Below are 21,846 nucleotides of genomic sequence, written 5' to 3' on the forward strand. Positions count from 1 at the left end.
AGGAAAACAACAAGCACATTATTGGTAGAAAGGCATCTGACTAAACAATAAATTTCTTGTTCAATTACTACTGAATAAATAAATAAATAACTAAAAATTAAAAAATAAATTTTTAGTTCATGTTGATACTTCGCATTTCTAATGTACCACTAACTCCAAGAGAAAGCAAGGCCAGATGTTATGGTTTACAAACAAAAAAAAAAAAGAAACAAAAAGGTAGCTGGCAGAAACCTCATTCTTTCTTTCTAGCAAGTAGGAGAAAATCAAATCTTCAAGAAGGGCACAAATTCTCGCAAAAAAGCAACAACATTCACCACCCAAATCAGTGAAGACCTAAATTCTCAGTTGTGAACAACCAAAAATCGTTCCACGGCACCTTGTCATAGGAGACACCTGCCGCCAACTTGGTCTCTCACTCCCAATCGTCAGAACATCAACGTCGGACATTAGCTTAATGTCCCAGTTCCATCGCTCAGGCCCTATCACCCCTCCAATGACATATATATCATCTCCCAACCCAATCATTGCAAACCCAATTCTATTCCGAAACTCAGATGCTGAAACCACAAGCTTCTTGGCTTCTCGCTCCTGCTTGAAAATAACACCATGACTCATAACATACAGCATCCCCCGGACCACAGCCATTGGACCCTGGAGCCAACCATAGTCCTGAACTGTCCAGCCAAGCCTCATGCCATCCAAGACCTGCACGGTTGACAAACCCTTGTGCAAGACATGCATCTTACCCCTAATAACCACCCCTGAGCATGCTGTATTGTGCGTGAGGTGGAGATCAGGTATTGAAACCCAGACATCCTTTTCAGGATCGTAGATTTCTGCTTTAGATATTGATTTCCTGCAGCTAGTGAAACCACCGGCAACAACAATATTACCATCCAAAACACAACATGCAAACATGGCACGGGGTACAAGCATGGATGCACGTGGGGCCCACTGCCGGGCGACAGGGTCATATGACCAGACCTCATTAGTTGCAAAACTACCGTCTTGGTCACCTGTCAATGGATCAACAGCATCACTGCCACCTCCAAGCACAAACAACTTCCCCCCTACGGAAACAACACCAAAATGGGTAAGGTGCCTGACTTTTGAGGGGATAACAGGTAGTGTGATCCAAAGGTCTCGAAGAGGATCATAAAGCTGCCATAAATTCTCAGGGTCGAATGCGCACACGCATAAAAAATCCTCTGATGAACTGACCTCCTGTCGGGCTTTGAATAGTTCAGGGCTGTGGATGGCAGCTCGCCAAGAACGAGAAACAAGCTCTAACTTAGGATGAAGGTAGAAAGGAACACGTGCAAGGCACCTGAGGGCAACGGCATCAGGGAGGCCTTCAATCAATCCAGACATAATGGTTACAACTGCATCAGTTTCAGTCACTTCTTTGTTGTAACAGTTAGCAATCTGTCGCACAGTGAAGCAGCGTTAGAATACACTATCTGAAACATCACAAGGGAAAAAAGAAAAGAATTTATCAATGTATGAATTGAAATTAATATGAGGGCAGGTCTTGGCACAACAGTAAGGTTGCTCCATTATGGTCACAGGTTTGAAACTGAAAACAACCTCCCCAAACCCCGCAATGACGGGAGCCTCTAATAACCCTTGAAGTCCAATACAAAATATAAGAATCAGAAGCTTTCTGGGCATCCGTGATAATGAAGCCTATCTCATTTGTTGTCATTGCATTCAGACGTCTAAAAAAAACAAATTCATCACCTACACTTAATACAGAACTTGCAGTCATCAACCACGATCACAAATAACAGTAAAGGTTTTTAGAACAGCACCTTCAACAAATCCAATTGAATTTATACGCCATGAAAGCCATAAATGGAAAGAACCCATGTCAACTTTCTAGTTCCCACTAAAACAAATTGAACTTATTTCATATCCATAAGGTAACTTGTGGAAAAGAACTAAGAAAAAAATAAAAAGCAAAGAGAAAAGGAAACTTGTGGCATTAAACACCAGATTCTTGAAAGAATCTTGAACCCTCAAAGCATGAGCGATTTATCACCTAATGTTGACATTATCAATGTCAATGCTCTACAAGCTGTGTGCTTCTCCATGTTAATTTTCATTGTCTGTAATAAGGAAAAAGAAGGACATCACAATCACGCAAGAAAATACTATGCAAACTCTCTTAGTAACTTAATGAGCACCAGGGGAAAAAGAATCTAAAATAAACTCTTCAAATAAAACCACACTCAAACCAATAAAAATACATAATTGCACATACAATAAAACAGAAATATCAAATAGTTTCATTCATCTCCCATCTGGTTCGATGAAATCACATGCAGCAGCTTATACCTTGACCTCAGAGATCAGAAGGACAAACCTAGGCAGTCAGCCCCATCAACACGATATATATGTAATGATCTAAAAATTTGCCTGCTGCTAGTTACCAAAAATAGACAAAATTGCCTGCTGTTCATTATCCTAATTGCATTCAAGTGTATGATTATTCCCCTGAAATTTCATCTCCTACAAGTCTCCTTTCTCACTTACCAGGTGTAGTTACAATCAGGACCAAACACCACTTAGGTCTTATTTCCTTGGAAGGGAAAAGATCTCAAAAACAAGGTAAATAAATTTTCATTTCAGCCTTTCCCCATCAGCTTCGAAAGAGCACTAAACCCTACCAAAATCCAACTATTCTCACTTCTCAACAAAAAAGATGCAAATCTTTCAACCTCTCCTTTCAGAAGCCTTCTTGATTATATAAAAACTTTTGAAGAAACATTTTCAAATACACCTTTATTTGCAGTTCAAGTCATAATGACATAATAATTCAAACTCCCAAACCACATATTAACACTACCAGCATTCTATTATTGATTCAAGGAACTTCTGAAACCTTGTGGTTCATTCCTTTTATTGTGTTTGGAACATTTGAAATGCTGAAAGACAAAATATATATATATATACGTGTGCGTGTGTGTGTGTATATATATACATACATACATTGCAGTTATCAAGAAGTCATAGTAACATGACAATTTTCCCATAAAAGTAATGAATCGTATACCTAAATTTATTTAGGGGTTAGAGAGATAACACTGCATATTATTTTCTTGCTGTATATAAATAACTGCATCTTATATAACAGATGAAATGGATCCGCTCTTTACGAATAGCATTCTAAAACTGTATCTGTAAATCTTTTTTTTTCCTAGTTGAGACTTACACCAGGACTTGAACCCTCGGCCTTCTACTTTAGAAGGCGAGGAAGTACATCTTGGCTACATTCCATTGTGATTACATTACTGTAATTCTTATAAAGTCATGACGTGGCATTACTCCACCAAATCTACATGATGGAGATTACTCAAATGTCTAGCAGGAAATCTCATTGTGTTTCTTAACTCAACTCAACAAAGCCTTTTCCCAACTATTTGATGTCTGCTACATGAATTCTGTCACCATAATGCTTTATCTATGGTCATAAACACAGCTAAATCAAAGGTTATTGCCTCTTTCCAAACTATCTCGCTATTCTAAACTGTATTCTTTAATTTAGTGTAATTCTCATGAAGTAATGAAATGGCATTACTCCACCAAATCGACATAGATATATACATAAACAGCCATTTTACGTTTAATATTATGGAGAACTCCAACGTCTAGCAGTAAATCTTATTTTGTTTCTTAACTCAACCCAACAAAGCCTTTTCCCAACTATTTTTTTTTTTCCTAGTTGGTACTCACACACACCCCCTCCAAGAAATTGTTTGCACCAAGCAGGAATCGATCCTGAGCCCTGATCTTTTCCTAACTATTTGATATCTGCTACATGAATTTTGTCACCGTCTTGCTCTTTAGGGTCATAAATTCAGCTAAACCACATGTTATTATATCTTTCCTAGTTATCCCAACCATGTTAATTTTGGACTCCCCCTTCCTCTAACATTACCTCAACACGAACCGCCACTTTTTCCAAGCAGTGCAGTTACTGCATTGTTGCATGTGGCCAAACCATCTCAGGAATCCTAAGAAGTCTACTTTTGCTTGTAATTTGAAAATAATTCTAAAACTTTCTCTTTGGTGTGATGGTTCAGAGTTTGTAAGCCTATGAAAGGAGATATAAATTTCAACCTACCAATTATACCTTGCAGGTCAATGATTTGCAAAATCATTATATCCAAAATCACCAAGTAAAATGAAAGTATTCATGAGACAAGCCAAGACATAACCCTCTTTATTAGATTGAATTAAGCAGCAACTGGACTGCACAGAGATTATACTGTATGAAACAGACAGATATGCGCATTTAAACAATACAATGAATACTATCAAACATTGTCCTCCTAAGGACCCCTTTTTTCTTTTCTTTTTTTATAAGTAAAATTGTATTAGAAAGCATTTGAACGGGGAACACAGCCCACAAAAATAATAAAACAGCCTAACAGGGCCCCTAATCTCTCAGCCCCTAATAGTAAGATTGAATTAAAGACCTTAATTTAGGGAGCAAAAAATTCAATTAGACACTTTGTCATGAAAAAGAAGGTGAGGAAAAAGAATTACAGATGTCATAGGGGGCAGTTTTCTCTCTCACAAGACTTTGTGTATACAACAATCAAAAGTTACTAACGATGAAATTCAAGGAAAATGCCAGCTAGCTTAGCTTGTAAAGCATGTTGGCAGTAGAACCACATGCTTGGGTTTAATTGTCCAAAAGAGCTATAAACAACGTCTGCACCCCCACCTCTACTTGCCTAACAAATAAAAGAAAAGCTGGAAATTCAAGGCCTTTTTTTTTTTCTCATTAAAAAAGAAAAAATAAATAAGAAATAAGAAGATCAAGGCACATGAGATAGAAAGGATTCTCAAATAATGCATGGGATGCATTGAACAGGCATGCCATTTCTTGGACTATTTGTCCATTGCGCAGGATTGGAAGCATGCTAAGATTTATGTTGTGTGGTCAACCATGCCCGCAGAGTGGTTGACAAATTAGCTGACTGGCAGGCATTTTTGTTGGGATTTCCAAATCAACATACCCAGCCCCCCTCCCCTCCCAGCACACACACACGGAGCATGCACGCGGATGGAAAAAAAGAGCAAAAAAAAAAGGGGCATAATATGATGTTGTCAAATAATTTCCTCTACAAGAGGATGCCAAAATGCTCCACGAAAGTTAAAAAGGTTTGGCAATAGAAAATGTCAAAACAAACTCCAGACAAACATGTATTGAACTGATTGATAATCAATGGAATACTCATATAACAAAAATTCATGGCATAGTAAAATAAGAAAGCAAAAGGAAGAATAATTGCAATGTGACATCCAAACAGCTTTAACTAAACTCAATGTTCCATTTCCCACAAAAAGCAACATGCAAACAAGCAATCAACAATTACCCACAGGACACCTCAAAAAATGCAGCAACTGATAGTTGATATTCACCTCATAACTTACCACCTTCACTCTTACCATTCCAGAGATAGGTAGAGTCAAATAAAGGAAGGAATTGTTTGATATTCTTGACAACTCACTTTTCTAAACTTAGGGGCTGTTTGAGCACTTAATTCTGAAAACATTCAACATTTATTTAATTAAGTGTGTTTGATAAAGTAATAAGAATATCGCTTACAAGAATAAGTGTCACTTCAAATAGGGTAAAATTTTAAATGATGAAGAATTCTCTTATTACTAAACATGAACACTAACATTCAAAAAAGTATTATAAAGAATTACACTTAAAACTCAAAAAAGTATTATAAAAAATTCTTAATTGATAATTAGCAAGTAAAATTCAGCTCTTAAAATTTCCAGTACTTAATTTTCAGTTTTATCATACAATAAAGATAAAATTGCAAAAAAGAAAAAAAATCACCATAGAAACAAAATTCTTCATTTTCCTATGATAAGTTTTTATATTAAATAAGACTGCTCCAGTGGATGTGAAAAAAAAAAATTCATACCACTGATGGTGAAGCTTACCATTAGAAGATGAAAATAAATTTAGAGAACTGTCATTAACAACCATCCTTTCTCCTGCATGTTAATATGTATATGCAAGCATGTACTGCAACTTTGTAAGTTTGTACCTATGTATGTATGCAATTGAAGTCATGCTTTGGCGATATTTTGGAACAACTGAAGAATACTGTATTTTATCCAATCCCCTACTGTTTTTCAGCTCAATTTCAATATTCTTTTGCACCGAAAGAAACATGAATATGTTAGCCAACCATTGCTGTCCACACACACGCTTAACAATATAAATCCAAGGCATTACAGTGTATGTGCTTAAGATAAGCAGAAGCTTAAGGTAATAAAAGACTGGCTTACTCTAAACCGTCATATAATTGCAGGAACTCTAAACATGATGCCACTGAAATAACGATGCCCAAAATTCCGAACAAAACAATGGTCAATTTTGGGATTTATAAACTAAAAATAAAAAGAGACAACCATCACCACCATTAAGCACTAAAATGAAGATTGAAATCATTCTCATTAGTTAGAAATGTGTAGAATACATATAATAACAAAAACTGTTTTGGCTGTTTCTTTTGCTATTATGTAATGGAGAAATGAGTCTCTTAATGGGATTATCAGAGTCAATTATTCTTTACCCTCAACCAACTTTGACAAGGTATCACACAGTGGAGATTATTAGCATGCTAAAATCAAAAGTATCAATTTTATTTGTTGATAGATAATCCGTGCAAAAATAATAATAAAGTTATCATAAAATAAATACATAATAAATACCAATTTATGTTACTCAAAACATTTTAAGCGTGTCAAATACCCATACCAACAAAAGCATTGATATGATAATTAAATAAGCTAAATGTCAATACTTACAAACCAAGCTGTTTGAAATGAAAAGGAGAGGAACATATTCCTTGGTTGCTATAATTTCTCAATTATATTCGTTTATAATATTATTGTTCTAAAAAAGCCAATATATATGACATTTTCGAATATCAGAACTAATACCAGACCTTGATGTGAAACCTGATTCAAAGATCAATTTCTTATGTTTTAGAGTTGGGATATAATTTAAAGTTTGCTTGGGATATCAAGTTGTTTACTTCTGAACATTATAATCCCAAACACTGTGTCACAAGTCCCATAGTTTTCAACAAAAGAACTGAACATTAGAATCTCAAATATTAATGGTGTAACTGTACATAATTTACTCTAGTCTCCAATCCATAGATTAGATGATAAACAGAAGTATTACAACATTTAGGTCCATAAAGTATGGGATAAGTGCTAAGAATGGTCAATTGTTTGTTTGTTTTTTTTTTTTTTCCCCTAAATGAAGAATGGTCAATTGTTCACTTATACTAAACACATTATAAACTAGTGCTAAACCCCTTAAAAGGCTAATACTACATAATCAGAAAACCAAAATAGGTAAATTGTGTTAGACAATTAGTCACATAAAATCCAGTAAAAAAAAAAAAGAAAAGAAAAGAAAAGAAAAAAAACGAAAAAAAGGCATTTAAATGCATTGATATGGTAGAATACCCTACCACAATTATTCTCCATTGCTCGAACAGAAAATGGCGTCTACAATAATGAGTAACTTAAGGCAGTATAAAGGCAAGTTGAATTTTTCTATGGCAATCACCATTGACAATAATCAACAGGTGACAACAAGAAAGTATTAGTACAAGTTATACTCTTTCCAATTACAAATAGGAAGATTATATAAAGCGGTGATTTCATGATGCAATAATAAAAGCTCGGGCTACTGAGTATGAGAACACAATTTCAAATATGATAAAAATTACTTTATGCAAATAATGTCAAAATCTAGCTTTATATACAGTGAATTCACCTCAACACCTTGCATGACCAACCTAAGTAATAACCTTATTATATATTTAAGGGAAAGGCCAGAAAGAAAATATCTCGGAGCACCTATTTTGTACTAGAGCATCAACCTCCTTATTTGCAAATACAATTGTTTGAGAAATGTGAATCAATAATATTTAAAAGTGAGATTTTAAATAACGGTGATCATCATTGTAACTATGATAATCATGGTGAAGTGTACCCATGTGGTAACAACCATAGCATAGCAGACACAACTATTGAAACTGCGGGTTTTCTTCATCAAAGAAATCCCACGTATACCATATGCATACCTTTTAGACTTGAAAGCTCATACATTTGGATTTTAAATGAATTATTATGGATCTTTTTTAATTTAGAAGATGATCGAATATGAATTTTGAATTGAATTTCAAGCACAGTTGCAAATAAAAGCTTACTTATTTTTACATTTCCCTACTTTAAATACCACAAAATGAAGTTAAGCATGATAATTATATATTTATAAGATAGTACTTATTATTGAGTTTGTAACTTAGTATTGATATTTACTATATGCTATTTAATCATGAAAATTTAATTAAGTTTTAACAGTTAGGGAATCTTAAAAGCAAATGATCAGCAGATTGAAAAAAGTATATGACATTGATAAAATAATTACAGTTTCAAACTTTCTAAGTTTAAAAATGAATTGAAGGAATAAAATCTACCAACCTTAAGGGGATCAAATAATAATTAAGCCTATATAGCATAAAAATAAAAAATAAAAATGAAAATAAGAGAACCTCAAGCATCAAGATCTATGTCAAACAGCCAATTTCACTATGAAACACTAGTAGTCACTGCAGTTGTTAACGGGATCCATGCTTATATACTTAAAATTGCCACTGAAACCCGAAATTCCGGAGTAAATTAACATGCAAACTGACACAGAACACAATAATCAATTACGTTGCAGGCAATAAATCAACAACGTTTTCTCTCACTACCTAAAATCCTAAGGAATTTACAATTAAAGACTAACATCCTCATCCGAAAATCAATTCTCATTTCAGGTACCATGAAAATAAATCCCCCAAACCATCACACTTTCATAAAATGACAATTGCATCGAAATTTTACAGTGTCAGCCTAAACCCAGAATGAATTTAACAAATTGAGCATTGGGTATTGAGTAATTTCAAAATACATCCATAATTCTTCGAAGTCGTTCGAAATCGGTAATGGTCAAAAGACTAGCATGATTGTTATACATAGAAATGAAGGTTTTACCTTAAAGCCAGAGTCCGACGAAGAAAACAAAGATATGCGAACTGTTCTGCAAGATTTTCTAGAGAGAGAGTTCAGATGAGGCCAAAAAACCAGAAGTAGCGTTGGATTGCCTGCGAAGATATGCGAAGAGATAGTCTTCTTTCACTGCAGTACGGAAATGAGGACGATAAAACGCTAGGGTGTTACAGATGAATATCGATGTTATTACATATTATGCGTATTTTTTGCGTTTAAAAACACGCTTAACCTGCATTTTAACCTAGAAATTGAAGCATATAATAAGCATGTGGATATTCCCTGCTCTATTAAAGTCCAATGGGTATTTCGTCAATTCACTTGCCAATATATATATATATATATATATATATATTATATCCGCAATATTTACCAAATTTTTTTCTCTTGTATTTGTTCTTGTATTTAACTTATTATATCTCTTGTATTTAATAACTTACCAATGAAGATGGTCAATCAACCCAATATTGAGTTTTAGTCGTTGTTGAGTTGACCTTAGTTCTCTCTGATGCATGATTGAGCAAGTTTAAAATGCTGAATAAAATTTTAATACAATATCATTTTTATACCCTTGGCCAACAAATGAGTTTCACATCAGTTTGTTAGGAGGGAAATATGAGACTTATACGTGACAATAGTCATTTCACCAATGACTAATATTAGGATCATGTTGTAAGGAGGTGCATGTGGTAAGACGAAAGAATTCTACATTAGTTGGTGGAACCGGGGACTTATATGTAACAAGGGTTCGAAAGGGTAGGGTTGGGACAATTTTTAGCTGAACTGTTACATTTTTATTTATTTATTTTTTTTTTTAGAGAAATTTGCAAATGTGAACAAGTTTTTCTGCTTTTTGAGTATGTAAGATAAAAAAAAAAAATTTCCCATTTAGTATGCCAAACAACTCACAGCATATTGTATTGGTTAGTTATTAAGGGTAACAATATTACATTTTGCTTAAAATTTTCCTTCTAATATTTGTCTCATACGGATTTTTTTTTTTTTTTTTTTTTTTTTTTTTTTATCTGAGCAACTTTTTAATTTAAACGTCCCTTATTTTCCATTTCATCCTATTAGAACAAAAAAAATTCTTCTTTCTTGAGATCACTGTTTGTATGAAATTGGGAACGACTAAGAAGAGCATCTATGCTGAATAACACTGTGATTTTAGCAAAATAACTTATTTTAAAAATGTTTTAACTAATTTTTATGAATAACTTCATGGGAAAATGTATAAAAAAAAAAAAAAAAAAATAGGAGCATTATAATGTTAAATTAATAAGAGTCTTTAGGAATTAACTTTTGAAAAGGAATATTTACTTTTACATGGAAGGAGTAGATGCTACTTTTGATTATTATTATTATTTTTAATTTTTTTTTTAATGGTAAAAAACTAAATCTTGGATCGGTTCTCTTAAACCAACAAAAAGTGCCTCCAGCTTAGCTGGCTCACATAGACTTGTTTAATGGAAAGATTTGCAAATGTATAATGTTTGTTTATGTGATATGTGTTGTTATTTTGAGACTAAAAAGAGTTGAAAAATGATCATGCACTTTCATGACTTTGAAGTAGGATACTACTTTATTTATTTTATTTTCAGATGCATTATGCATAAAACTAAAGTGATCTTGAATCATTTATCTTAAAATAAACAAAAATTGCCTCTTATTTATTTGTATGCATGTTGTACTAAATAAGATTATTTAAAGTATTGATAAAAATTGATATTTTATCACTTTTATGTGGTGTACAATAACACTCATATACTCACAAATACTGCTATTCAAAATCCCATAACTAAAAAGGAATTAACTGCCAGGTAAACTTGTTGCATAATTTGTGTATTCAAAACTTACTGTATGTTTCTACAATGATTTGTAACCAAGCTCCCATTAATTTGCAATCTCAATATATGTATCACTATGTCACCCAAATTCTCGCTCATTGCTCAAATTGCCTCTTTCTAGTAGAATGGTTCAGGGCAAGTAATCAATACAAGAAATGTTTACACAAGCTGGTAATTATCTCATTAATTTGATGGACAATGAGAATTTAAATAATCCGATCAAAAGTATCTCCCAAATTGCTAATACATGAATTCTGCGATCAATAGACGTATGTAGTACAGGTTAGTTGGTGACGAATTCAATAGACGCGGAGCTCAGATGAGTCTGACAGTTGAAGCATATGAGGCGATGAAGAGAGCCGCCAACAGAAGCAAAAATGACAACTTGATAGAGTTTCCATCTGATTTCTCAGATCCACTTCCTGCTCCCACAGAATTTATAAACATTAATATACATACTAGCTCTAGCAGCATAAATGGAATGGAGGGTCTAAAATGTAGAGGTTTAATATGAAATTAATTGAAATGCACTATTGTTAAATGGAAGAAAAGTCATGTACCTGAAGTAGAATTTTTGTCACTTGAGGAAGGACCTGTTCCATAACGAAAGACAAGTTAGAAAAATTATTCCATGAGCTCCTATATATATATATATATATTCAATCTCTTCTATGAACCAGCAAAATATGATTCACGTAGAATTTGAGTTACATGATAGAATCATTAGCATTATTATTAAATCGAATAGAAGTGGTGTACCTGAAGCAGAATCTTCTTTTCCAGAAGGAGATTCAGCAGGAGCTCCAGCAAATCCTGTATAATCAAAGTGAAAATACTTGTTTGAATCAAAATCTTGTGTGTATATATATATATAAATATATGATTCATGCAACTAACACAAATTTGTATATTATATTACAATAAAGAAGTAAATATTGTCACAGAATTCTTGCCTTCACAGTTGGTATCAATTTTGCAAGCTTTAGGGAGTTTGGAAACCTCATTCTTTTTGGCTAGCTGCTCCATTCCGATGGCCTGACACACACACTCTGACTGTTTCTTGACAACGTTTCCAAACTCTTGGCAGCATTTAGGAGACGCGGTCTTGCTGATTCCCATTACATGGTCCATGCAGGGAGCTAAGGTGACAATGAGGGTGTTGCAATTTGATGATTTTGCCATTCCACCTTCCCACATAGCTGCAACAAGGACAAGTGCTATCACAATCTCCATCCTTGTTGCTGCCATTGAAGGTGTTTGTGTGTGCATTATCACCAGCTATATGCGTGGCCGGGGATTAGTATATTCCTTTCCGGATCTATTGGGAGAAGAAGACAATGTGCTATATATATAGAGGAAAATATGAGGAGAAGAGAAGGAGATGGTTAATTTGTGTGGGTTGCCAATTTTTCCTATTTATATCAAATTAACAAATTTACTGGTAAATGAGCAAAATCTATTATTACTTGTGTAGGCAAATGAGAAAAAGTCAGCTGCAGGCTACTTTGGATTGTTAATAATTAATTAGGTCCTCAAATCAAACCTGTTTGGATGTTTGGTTTTAAATTAAATGTTGTGGCAAACAGATGCAGATGTCCAACCTCAGGTGACATGTTACATTAACAGTTGGCCTAAAAACGAACAATATATATCAAGCTCAATATTTGTCCATTTTTATTACATAATCCAATCACAAATAGTACACAGACAAATGGTACTCAAAACAACCTCCATAGAAACCTCAAAAGCTGATAAAGCTCGAAAAACAAGCAAAAATGAGAGGGACAAATATAGTGAGATGAGGCAATTTTGTCATGCTTCCATCAGATGTGCTCCCACTTGTTGTTGGAACTGTTTTAGACCCTGTTCCTGCATTAAGACAATTATCATTTTTCATAAGTAACATGAAATCTAATGCTGTGTTTGATTTTACGAACAACTAGAATTTCCTATATATATATATACCTGAAGGAATGCTTGGAACTGATGTTGTAGTTGGAGTTTCAGGCGTTTCATTAGAAGAATCTGCAGGGGAACTCGTAGGAGAAGTTGCTGAAGTTGTTGGTCCATTAGCAGCTGTTACATAGATTATTCAAATTAATCAATGCAGATTCATTGTGATATTTGTGTTAGATTGATCTACGTGACTATGGCGGAAAAAAAGAAAGAGAGAGCAATAGAGCATACAATTGCACTGGCTAACTGATGGTGTCTGCACATTGCAAGCACCAGGGAGGGCCATAGCTAGAGTTTGATTTATATTGAAACCCATAGAGGTACCGCCACCATTGAGCAATGAGCAAAGGCACCGAGGCTGTGATTGAACGACACTGGCTAGGTTTGAACAGCATGAAGATGAAGGTGTAGATGAATTCCCGGTAACATAATTGAGACATGGGGAGAGGCCCATGAGCACCCTAGTGCAGCCTGATTGAGTTTGAGCTGCAGCTCCACCCCATAGCATGAGCACAAGTACTAGGACTAGACTCATCTCAATCCCTTTTGCAGCCATAAGGTATGTTGTTGGAAATTCACAACAGTGAAATATAGGCCGCTGAAAATTAATGTTTTTGTGCGTTTGAATTGAATAGTAAGTTAAAGGAAGTAATGGTTTTTATATGAGAAACTTGAAGAGATGAGACAAATGGTGTAGTAGAGATTTTTGGGTGGCCAACTTTTCCTAAACTTTGGAATTCCTTTAAACTTAGCTCTACATTAACATACAACACAGTTGATAGACATTCAGAGTAATTTAATTAATTGATCTAGTGAACACCTTAGGTGTACCTAACAGTGCTCAAGCGCAAGAATTTATTTGATGCTTGTGCTTGTAGCATATGTGCACAAGTAGTAGGTGCATACCAAAAGCAGCACTGATTGTAATATGTGCACTAGTAGTAGCTGCATACCAAAAGCAGCACTGATTGTACAATATCAATTGTCAAGGTTTTTTCATTTTCTCTTTTAGTAGTAAGAAATGAGTTCAATTACCATGACAGAAAACTCTCCGTAGCAAAAAATATAGTTTCGATATTACATATATATATAATTAAATAATTATTTTTGGGCCGAATTCTTTTTCCCAAGTGAGGAGTTGAGATAGCACCAAATGCATAAAGTGTTTGCATAGGTATCTCCAAACAAAGCCTCCCTGAGTAATTTAGGTAAACCTAAGGGGGTGTAAGTGTAGTTTACCCTATATATTAACAACACATTAGGTATGCATGTTATTAGAGCATGAGGGTTGTCACTTGTGAGATATATTAACATTCTAAAACTAGAAGGAATTTTGTATGCATAATTTTGTAGCAATATCTAAAAAAATCTTTCACTCTAAATTATAGAAATTTCCTGTTTAAAGTTCTATATTACTTGTCAAATACATAGTTTCAATTTGTCCTTGGTGTGTCATTTTATATTCTACTAAAATTCATCGTTGGAATCTAAGACAACATACCTAACATTGAACTCCTATCTCTTTAGGTAGAGAGAATCAACCATAATATCTCCAATGATTAAAAGTTAGTTTCAGTAGTTGAGCTCCAAAAACCCACTTCAAATCTAACGGATATATATTTTCCCATCTAATCTCTAAAACCCATCAACACTATAAATCATCTTCATCTACATTCCAAAACCCAAACTAAAATCTTAAAACCCATCACTCCAAAACGTTCAATTTTTTCAATACCATTTGCCTCCCTCTCTTCAAGGAATGTCAAGGTTCAAGGCTTTTCCATATAACATTGCATTATATGCAACTCTAATAATTGTTTTATCAGTCATTTCAGTTAATGGGCAGATCATCAGCACACCATGCACAGCCTCAATGATCAGCAGCTTCACTCCATGCTTAAATTTCATCACGGGAAGTACCGGCAACGGGTCTTCACCGAATGCCGGTTGTTGCAGCTCATTAAAGTCTCTCATGAGCGGTAGCATGGATTGTGCTTGTCTTATCATCACTGGAAATATTCCTTTCTCACTACCCATTAACCAAACCCTAGCACTCTCACTCCCACGATCATGTAATGGTGGTGTGCCCATACAGTGCAAAGGTGCAATTTTTCGTTCTTTTTAAATACTCTGTTTTGTGCTGATTGATGATGCTCATTACATTTCTAATGGTGCATTTCATTATATTAATTTTGCAGCCTCTGGTGTTCCTCTTCCAGCTCCAGGTACATCCTGAAGTAAAATAAATTCGTGCATTTTTTATTCGTACTTTAAAATAATTAATTTTCAATACAATACTCATCTTTGATTACATATTCTATTAATTAAAAGGTTTAATCAAATTTGATAATTGGCAGGTCCTGCTTTATTTGTGCCAACACCTCCACCTACTGCTTCTTCTCCTTTTAGTCCAACAGGTAATGTGCTGTGATTTTGCAATGCTTTGCTTCATTGTGACCACTAATTACTCCTAGATAAACATTTATAAATTGATAGGAAATAGAAAATGTTCTAACATTTGGCATTCAATCACACACTCATGGCAGCTTCAAAAGCAACAGCCTTAGCACCATCACCAGACGAACCGACTTTTGATACAGCACCGGCATCTCCTCCATTGCATTCATCGGTAGCTCCAACGGCAACTGCAGGGATCCGACCAGTGCTGACCCCAAAATCAGCTTCTAGTCCATCGTCCACCTTTTCACCATCTGTCCTGATAATGTTTCTGGGGATCATGGTCTTCAAATGCTACTGAATTAAATACTGGATGATTCTAATCCGGCATTTTGTGTGTTTTGTTCCTTGCTTTTGTTTGACATTATTTTTTCTCTTATGGGAGGATGTGAGCTTGATAATGAGTGGCTTGTTCATTTCTATCTTACATCCATAGTAGAACTCAAATCAAATAGTTGTAAGATAGTGTCGTTACAAATTCAATAAATATAGTAGTATATCTTACTTATATATGATCTTGTGAACTATAAGCTCGTCCTTTATGAATGATTGCTTTGCTTAATTTAATCAGTGATGTGGATATGTGATTATTAGTAATTACAAATAGGTTCACTTTCCTTTTATTTGATTATTAGTAGTTACAGCTCATAGTATTGAGCCAGAAAAATATTGGGTCCTAATCATAGAATGTGGATCAATTAAGTTTGTACAACAATTGATGTAAACCTCTAGCTTTCCCATTATTTCAGGTTCACCACCCACCCAAAACAACCCTAACCATCCATTATAAACAACAATAATATTCTCCTGCACAAGCCCTCATTTATCAAATAAACATTGAAAACACAAGAGAGAGAGAGATAATAAAAGCAAGCAAGAATGGCCAAGAAGCTTGTTACATTGTTTCTCGTGTGCATTGTTGTTGTTGCAGCAATGCGCGTAGTTAAAGCCGATGGTGACGACGACAACGACGATGACACCCCAGAAGCATCCTCACCCACGGGGGCGCCTTCTTCTGATGAATGCTTCAGCTCTTGCAAGAAGGGTTGCAACCCCAAGGACAGCAGCGACTCCTGCGAAATGAAGTGTGTGGATAAATGCACCGACAAAGACGACAAAGACGACAACGACAAAGATGACAAAGACTCTTCTGGTAAGTTTTAGGAATTTTCATCATTCTCTAACACAAGGAACAAACAAGCTCTCCTTGTTCTCATCTCATGCTTGCATATTAGGATTACAGGTGATTAAACTAATACATTTTAACTACATATATATATATATATTCAATTGTTTTGGCCTTCAATATTATGTGGTCTTGTTTAACAACATTTTCCCTTTTACAGAGGAACAAGATGATTGAAGTTTGACGACCATCAAGATAGAGGGGCAGCACATTAAATTAATTACCTTAAAGTAGTGTAAGAAAATCACTTCTTTTTTTTTCTTTCCCCCCCTACTGCTATGTATTTTTTAAAGGAAAAATAAAAATAAAAATAAAAATAAAAAAATTTAATTACATTGATTATAATTATTTATTCTCGCTTTGTATTTGGATATGGAATATCATGAATTATCATAAATAATTGTAGTCTCATTCATTGGTTAAAATATCAAATTTACTGGAGGAAAGGAAATATGTGGTTTTTGTGTGTGTAGATAGGTGAATAAGTTTATTCAATTTACAAGCAAAACTCAAAGAGCAACCACAGAAAAGCAGAGGAGCTAAGGCAGGCAACCTCAAACATACAGAGAGCAACACAAATAATGTGTGTAAACTTTAATTTACTTCGAAAACCTTAACCAGTTCAAATTCTGTTAATCCAAGAGGTATGCAGAGTTGTTGAATTTGAATTTTCTATTCTCAAACTCCGCCACGTGTTCTGTTAGTAATGGTTTCATGTTAGGATGAGCATATACGATTGTTTGTTCATCCATATGGAGTAAACACAAGCTACAATCAAACTAAATTAATATTAAATCTCCAATAATCAAGTTAGTTTAAAGTAATTGAGCTCCAAAAACCCACTTCAAATCTAAAGGTTTTTTTTTTTTCCACCCAAATCTCACAAACCCAACGCTATAAATCATCTTCATCTAAAACTTTTTTAATGGAACATTTGTTGAACAAATTTGATAATAGAGATGTTTAAATCTTGAAAAAAATATATAATTTTCATATTTGTTGACAAAATTAAAGGAAATAAATAAAAAAAGACATTTTTTTTTCATAAATAGACATTACATATTTTTCACAAATAAAAAAACATTACACATTACCTTACAAAGGAAAAAATAATAATTTGGGCAGAATGTAGAGACAAATAGACCCAAACAGTAAAGAAAAAAAGAAGAAGCAAACAGTGTATTTATTTTTAAAGTGCATGTACACTTGTATGCACAGAGCTATCACTCTCCATGAATGTTTGCACAAAAATAATATATGACAATACTTTCAGCAAAATTCATGAATGTTGAAACTCCGAAAATTCATGCTTCTGTAATTATTCTTTTATATTTTTAATCTTTCCCAAATCTAACCTAAGTGGGGCTTACAGTTGCTCTATTGAATTTATTTTTTCTACCTATGTTGATATTGCCATTGCTCACTATCTTTTTCCATATCTAACTGTTGCGGGACTTACAATTATTATATTGAATTCATACAACCATATTCAAATTAGAAACCCACCCAAATTCGAAACTAAAGTATACCTAACAAAAAAATCCAATAAGTATTATTTTTTATTTTTTCACTTGACCTCACTACGTCAAATTAATATTGTTCATTTGCATTTATAAGAAATTCTTTATCCTCTCAAATTAAAATGTCATATTAATTTTAGCATAATAGTGCAAATTTACATACCTTTTATAGTCTATCTAATTTTTTTTATATGTTAGATATGATATGAAATTTTATTTATTTCATAATTGAATTTATTTGTATTTATTAATTTCATAAAATTTACTACTAAGTGTTTATATTAAAAGACATCAAACTCGGAATTCAAGAATAATTTTTATTTATTTATTATTTTAGATGATCTTAAAAAATTAATTCCATCCCTTTCCCATATCCAACCGATGTGACACTTGCTATAGATAAATAAATAGGCCATTAAAATAAAACTAAATAGGCCGAATAAATAAATGATGCAGCAATAAAGAAGTTTTAAAAAACTTGTCAAATCTCAGACCTAACCACCCACAACAAATCTACCAACCATTATAAATAGCAATAATCTCCTGCCAAAACTCAAGGAACATTGAAAACAAAAGGAAATAACGTAGACATAATGAAAGTAAAAGTAAGCAAGAATGGGGAAGAAGATCCAAGCTGGTTACAGTGTTTGTCATTTGTATTGTAATTGTTGTTGCAACAATGCGTGTAGCTAAAGCCGCCCATGACGATGTAAACACCCGAGACACAGTCCTAATCGTCAAGGACGGATCCAGAAAATTGTGAGAGGGGATAAAAATAAATTTAGTATATTTATTTTTGTAATTTTAGAAGGTTAAAGTGAAAATTTTATAAGTATATAGTTGAAAAAAAAAAAAAAAAAAAAAAAATAGTGGTATATAATAGTAAAAATAAATAAATTCAGTGGGCAATTGAATTGCCGCCACTGACTATTAAAGGAAGGAAGGATTGTGAAGTTTTCTGAGGACTGCTTCAGCTCTTGCAGGAAGGATTGTGGCAGTCCCGGCTACTGCGTTATCAAGTGTCAAGAATAATGCTCCAACAAGCTGGAGTCTTCTGTAAAAGGGAAAATATTGATTATAATTATTTATTCTCTTTGAGAGAACAGTAGTAGTTTACCAAGAGTTATCTTTCTCTCATACTTTTATTCCTATATATGTATTTGGGATATGGAATGTCTATGAATAATTGTAATCTCAGACATTGGTTTAGATATCAAATTTACTGGAGGACACTGGACAGGATATATATGGTTTTTTTTTTTTGGATTGGGTGAATAATTTTATTAGAGAAATGGAATAGAATTTACAGGCAAAACTCAAATTTGAATTGAGGGATTTAGAGAGAAAAGAAAGGGAAGAATAGTGTTAAGTGTGTTTGGAGGGAGAGAATAGAAGAGAAAAGAAAGGATTGGGAAGGACCCTCCAACTAAATCCTTCCAATTTTGAGAAGATTTGAAGGCAAATGAAACAATTTAAGTAAAATTATCATTAAAGACAAAATTAACCTTCAAAATTTTATACACAAAATTTATATTACATTCAAGCCCAAGGTCAATAATATATAGGCGCAGCTTCTCTATCTCCTCTTCTCTTGTGTCTGCAAATCAGAGTCTCCATGACAAATCTACCATGTTTTGAAACACAAGGTATGGTGCTCTGCTGAAAGAAGGTGACCTGCATTAAAAATGTATTCATAGGTGAGCTACCCCAAAATCAAGAACTAAATAAAAAAAGCAAATATATATATATATATATATATATATATATGTATATGTATGTATATATCTTACTTACTCAGCTTGAAGGCCAAAATATTTATGACTTTCAAAAAACTTGTGTGTGGCATCATTAGTAAATGGACTAGTCATTATGTACCAATGTATCGGCACCAAACCAGCTGAACCTGCATATAACCCAATAATTAAGAATATGATAGCAAATCTAATGAGGTATGAACTCACAGAAACTGCAAGATGAAGCTCACCATCATCTACATATTGAGCTACTAATTTTTGAACACACAAAATTCGCTCAGCTTGAAGTTGAAACAACGACTTCCGGGATGGAAGGCCAATAAATTATAAGGATTTTATATAATACAAGTAATTCAAAAGGGATCAAGCTTTCCAAATTACAAGTAATTTAAGTTTTCAAAACAAGCTATTTTATTTACATTAGATACAACAGGGTAATACAGTAATTTGATTATTATATTTTTCTTTCTTTTCCCTCCTCTATTTTATCCTAACAAGAATATTATTTTTTTTTGTGTTCTCTCCTATCTATCCAAACATAAATATAAATTATAGCTATTTTTTCATTTCATTTCTTTTCTCTCTTAATCATTTCTTTTCTTTTTTCTCTTGTGCATCCGAACGAAGCCAAAGAGCAATTAACCACAGAAAAACAGAGTACATACAGTAATACTTAAGTGGATGATAATATTTCTCTGGGTCATGGTTTTCAAATGCTCCTCAAGTGAATGGTTAGTGTTAAAAGTGTTTCATCGGATAGATATGAGTGGGCGTACGATAATACTTAATAGCTTAAGTTTTTTTTATTCAAATTTACACATAAAAAAAAAAAAAAAAAAAACAATTGCCGAAACGGAGGTAATTTACTGGTACAAAAACCCATCCTTATTGGTAATTTGTTCATTGGACTGGTTAGGCCAGACCAACACCCGTCTTTTCTTTGTTACTTCAGAGGCCAAGGCACAACAGCCCTAGACCTGTCCTCGTTGGTAATTTGTCCATTGGACTATCTAGGCCAGACCAAGACGCATCCTTTCTTTTCCACTTTAGAGCCCAAGTCACAAAAGTTATGAGATAAGTAAAACAAATTTTATAGAACAAAAACAAAATAAGAATAAATTTTAACAATTAATAAAGGTCCATTTGGTTTGCAAGTCAAAAAATAATTTTTAAGAATTAAAAAAACAGAAAATAATTTTCAGAAAATTTAAAAAAAAAAAATAGGTCTTTTTATAACTGAATTTTCACTAAATTGTTTTAAAAATTTTTAGCATAATTTTTGTACAATTTTCTCTTTTTTAATTTTCTGTTACAAACCAAGCAATTTTTAAGTTCTCTTTCCTTATCCTCTCTCTTCCTATTTGAATATTAGTAGTTACAGTATAATGGGATTAATGCAGATCACATCAGTAAAAGATTAGAGCAAATTGCATTAAACTCTCTTGTAGCATTTCGCAATAAAGCTTTTTTTTAATTTTTTTTTTCTTTTGTCAAAAAAAACTCGAGGGATTACTTTTTGACCTACTGCCAAAAATATTCTTAACAAATTAAGAGGGTTTTATGGCGACCACTTATATACTACCTATAATATAATATAATAATATTATAAATAGAGTAATATAATGTGTAACCCTCTTGTACTATAATAGTAATATAAATAATTTATGTAATATTATATATAATTTGGCCAAAGGGTATAACCCCTCTTTCACTCAAATAAAATTAAGAGGGTTTTTTTTGACACTGTAGGGATATTTTAGTAAAAGTAACCCATCTTAATTAGTTTTTTGGATTAAAAAAAATTAAAAATAAAATTTACTGAAAAAAAGCTACAAGTCAAATAAGATTTTATTGGATTCACTCCAAAAATTGCCGTTGACCTACAATATATATTGATGAGCAGGGAGGCTGGATTGATCCTGGATCCTAAAATAGAATGCGGACCAAAATTGATCAACAATGAATGTAAAGTAAACCTCAAAGTTTCCCAAAAATTCAGGTTGACCACCCACAAC

The 21,846-nt window shown here is 33.4% G+C and overlaps 5 protein-coding genes across 7 annotated transcripts; 2 read left to right on the top strand and 3 right to left on the bottom strand.

Annotated features, from left to right (window-relative positions):
• Positions 1-37: 37 nt before the first annotated feature.
• Positions 38-9,347, bottom strand: LOC132268964 (F-box/kelch-repeat protein SKIP30). Of its 3 annotated transcripts, XM_059769907.1 has the most exons (3): positions 9,097-9,347; positions 2,042-2,108; positions 38-1,425 (listed from the first exon to the last, which is right to left on the bottom strand). In XM_059769907.1, the coding sequence occupies exon 3, from the start codon at positions 1,369-1,371 to the stop codon at positions 334-336; it is 1,038 nt and encodes a 345-aa protein (XP_059625890.1). In that variant the 5' UTR covers positions 1,372-1,425; positions 2,042-2,108; positions 9,097-9,347; the 3' UTR covers positions 38-333. The 3 variants fall into 3 exon arrangements, with proteins under 3 accessions (XP_059625890.1, XP_059625891.1, XP_059625889.1); XM_059769908.1 differs by lacking the exon at positions 2,042-2,108 and having other exon boundaries at positions 38-1,460; XM_059769906.1 differs by lacking the exon at positions 2,042-2,108 and having other exon boundaries at positions 9,097-9,346.
• A 1,594-nt stretch (positions 9,348-10,941) lies between these two features.
• Positions 10,942-12,261, bottom strand: LOC132268339 (non-specific lipid transfer protein GPI-anchored 5-like). The gene is made up of 4 exons (XM_059769195.1): positions 11,912-12,261; positions 11,718-11,771; positions 11,519-11,551; positions 10,942-11,380 (listed from the first exon to the last, which is right to left on the bottom strand). Exons 1-4 carry the CDS (start codon positions 12,225-12,227, stop codon positions 11,274-11,276), a joined length of 510 nt encoding a protein of 169 aa, XP_059625178.1. The 5' UTR covers positions 12,228-12,261; the 3' UTR covers positions 10,942-11,273.
• Positions 12,262-12,570: 309 nt separating this feature from the next.
• On the bottom strand, positions 12,571-13,496 carry LOC132268340 (non-specific lipid transfer protein GPI-anchored 5-like). Its single transcript, XM_059769196.1, has 3 exons — positions 13,146-13,496; positions 12,924-13,034; positions 12,571-12,827 (listed from the first exon to the last, which is right to left on the bottom strand). Exons 1-3 carry the CDS (start codon positions 13,468-13,470, stop codon positions 12,700-12,702), a joined length of 564 nt encoding a protein of 187 aa, XP_059625179.1. The 5' UTR covers positions 13,471-13,496; the 3' UTR covers positions 12,571-12,699.
• A 1,134-nt stretch (positions 13,497-14,630) lies between these two features.
• LOC132268341 (non-specific lipid transfer protein GPI-anchored 16) lies at positions 14,631-15,842 on the top strand. Its single transcript, XM_059769199.1, has 4 exons — positions 14,631-15,016; positions 15,113-15,139; positions 15,272-15,331; positions 15,461-15,842. Exons 1-4 carry the CDS (start codon positions 14,674-14,676, stop codon positions 15,670-15,672), a joined length of 642 nt encoding a protein of 213 aa, XP_059625182.1. The 5' UTR covers positions 14,631-14,673; the 3' UTR covers positions 15,673-15,842.
• Positions 15,843-16,218: 376 nt separating this feature from the next.
• On the top strand, positions 16,219-16,928 carry LOC132268342 (histone H2A.Z-specific chaperone CHZ1-like). Its single transcript, XM_059769200.1, has 2 exons — positions 16,219-16,524; positions 16,718-16,928. Exons 1-2 carry the CDS (start codon positions 16,251-16,253, stop codon positions 16,732-16,734), a joined length of 291 nt encoding a protein of 96 aa, XP_059625183.1. The 5' UTR covers positions 16,219-16,250; the 3' UTR covers positions 16,735-16,928.
• Positions 16,929-21,846: the final 4,918 nt, after the last annotated feature.

This window comes from Cornus florida, unplaced genomic scaffold (genome assembly GCF_030987335.1).
Source record: "Cornus florida cultivar Cherokee Brave unplaced genomic scaffold, ASM3098733v1 CherokeeBrave_3.0.0_Hap2_Chr08, whole genome shotgun sequence".
NCBI lineage: Eukaryota > Viridiplantae > Streptophyta > Magnoliopsida > Cornales > Cornaceae > Cornus > Cornus florida.

What these genes read in the sequence shown, in the direction of transcription:
- LOC132268342 (XM_059769200.1), top strand. Translation starts at nt 16,251, where the DNA reads ATGGCCAAGAAGCTTGTTACATTGTTTCTCGTGTGCATTGTTGTTGTT.
- LOC132268340 (XM_059769196.1), bottom strand. Translation starts at nt 13,470, where the DNA reads ATGGCTGCAAAAGGGATTGAGATGAGTCTAGTCCTAGTACTTGTGCTC. An exon ending in ATCAGTTAGCCAGTGCAATT is followed by an intron (nt 13,035 to 13,145) that starts GTATGCTCTATT and finishes TCTATGTAACAG; the next exon opens with CTGCTAATGGACCAACAACT. An exon ending in AGTTCCAAGCATTCCTTCAG is followed by an intron (nt 12,828 to 12,923) that starts GTATATATATAT and finishes GTCTTAATGCAG; the next exon opens with GAACAGGGTCTAAAACAGTT.
- LOC132268339 (XM_059769195.1), bottom strand. Translation starts at nt 12,227, where the DNA reads ATGCACACACAAACACCTTCAATGGCAGCAACAAGGATGGAGATTGTG. An exon ending in AATTGATACCAACTGTGAAG is followed by an intron (nt 11,772 to 11,911) that starts GCAAGAATTCTG and finishes TTGATTATACAG; the next exon opens with GATTTGCTGGAGCTCCTGCT. An exon ending in AAAAGAAGATTCTGCTTCAG is followed by an intron (nt 11,552 to 11,717) that starts GTACACCACTTC and finishes GTTATGGAACAG; the next exon opens with GTCCTTCCTCAAGTGACAAA.
- LOC132268964 (XM_059769908.1), bottom strand. Translation starts at nt 1,371, where the DNA reads ATGTCTGGATTGATTGAAGGCCTCCCTGATGCCGTTGCCCTCAGGTGC.
- LOC132268341 (XM_059769199.1), top strand. Translation starts at nt 14,674, where the DNA reads ATGTCAAGGTTCAAGGCTTTTCCATATAACATTGCATTATATGCAACT. An exon ending in TGTGCCCATACAGTGCAAAG is followed by an intron (nt 15,017 to 15,112) that starts GTGCAATTTTTC and finishes TTAATTTTGCAG; the next exon opens with CCTCTGGTGTTCCTCTTCCA. An exon ending in TGTTCCTCTTCCAGCTCCAG is followed by an intron (nt 15,140 to 15,271) that starts GTACATCCTGAA and finishes GATAATTGGCAG; the next exon opens with GTCCTGCTTTATTTGTGCCA.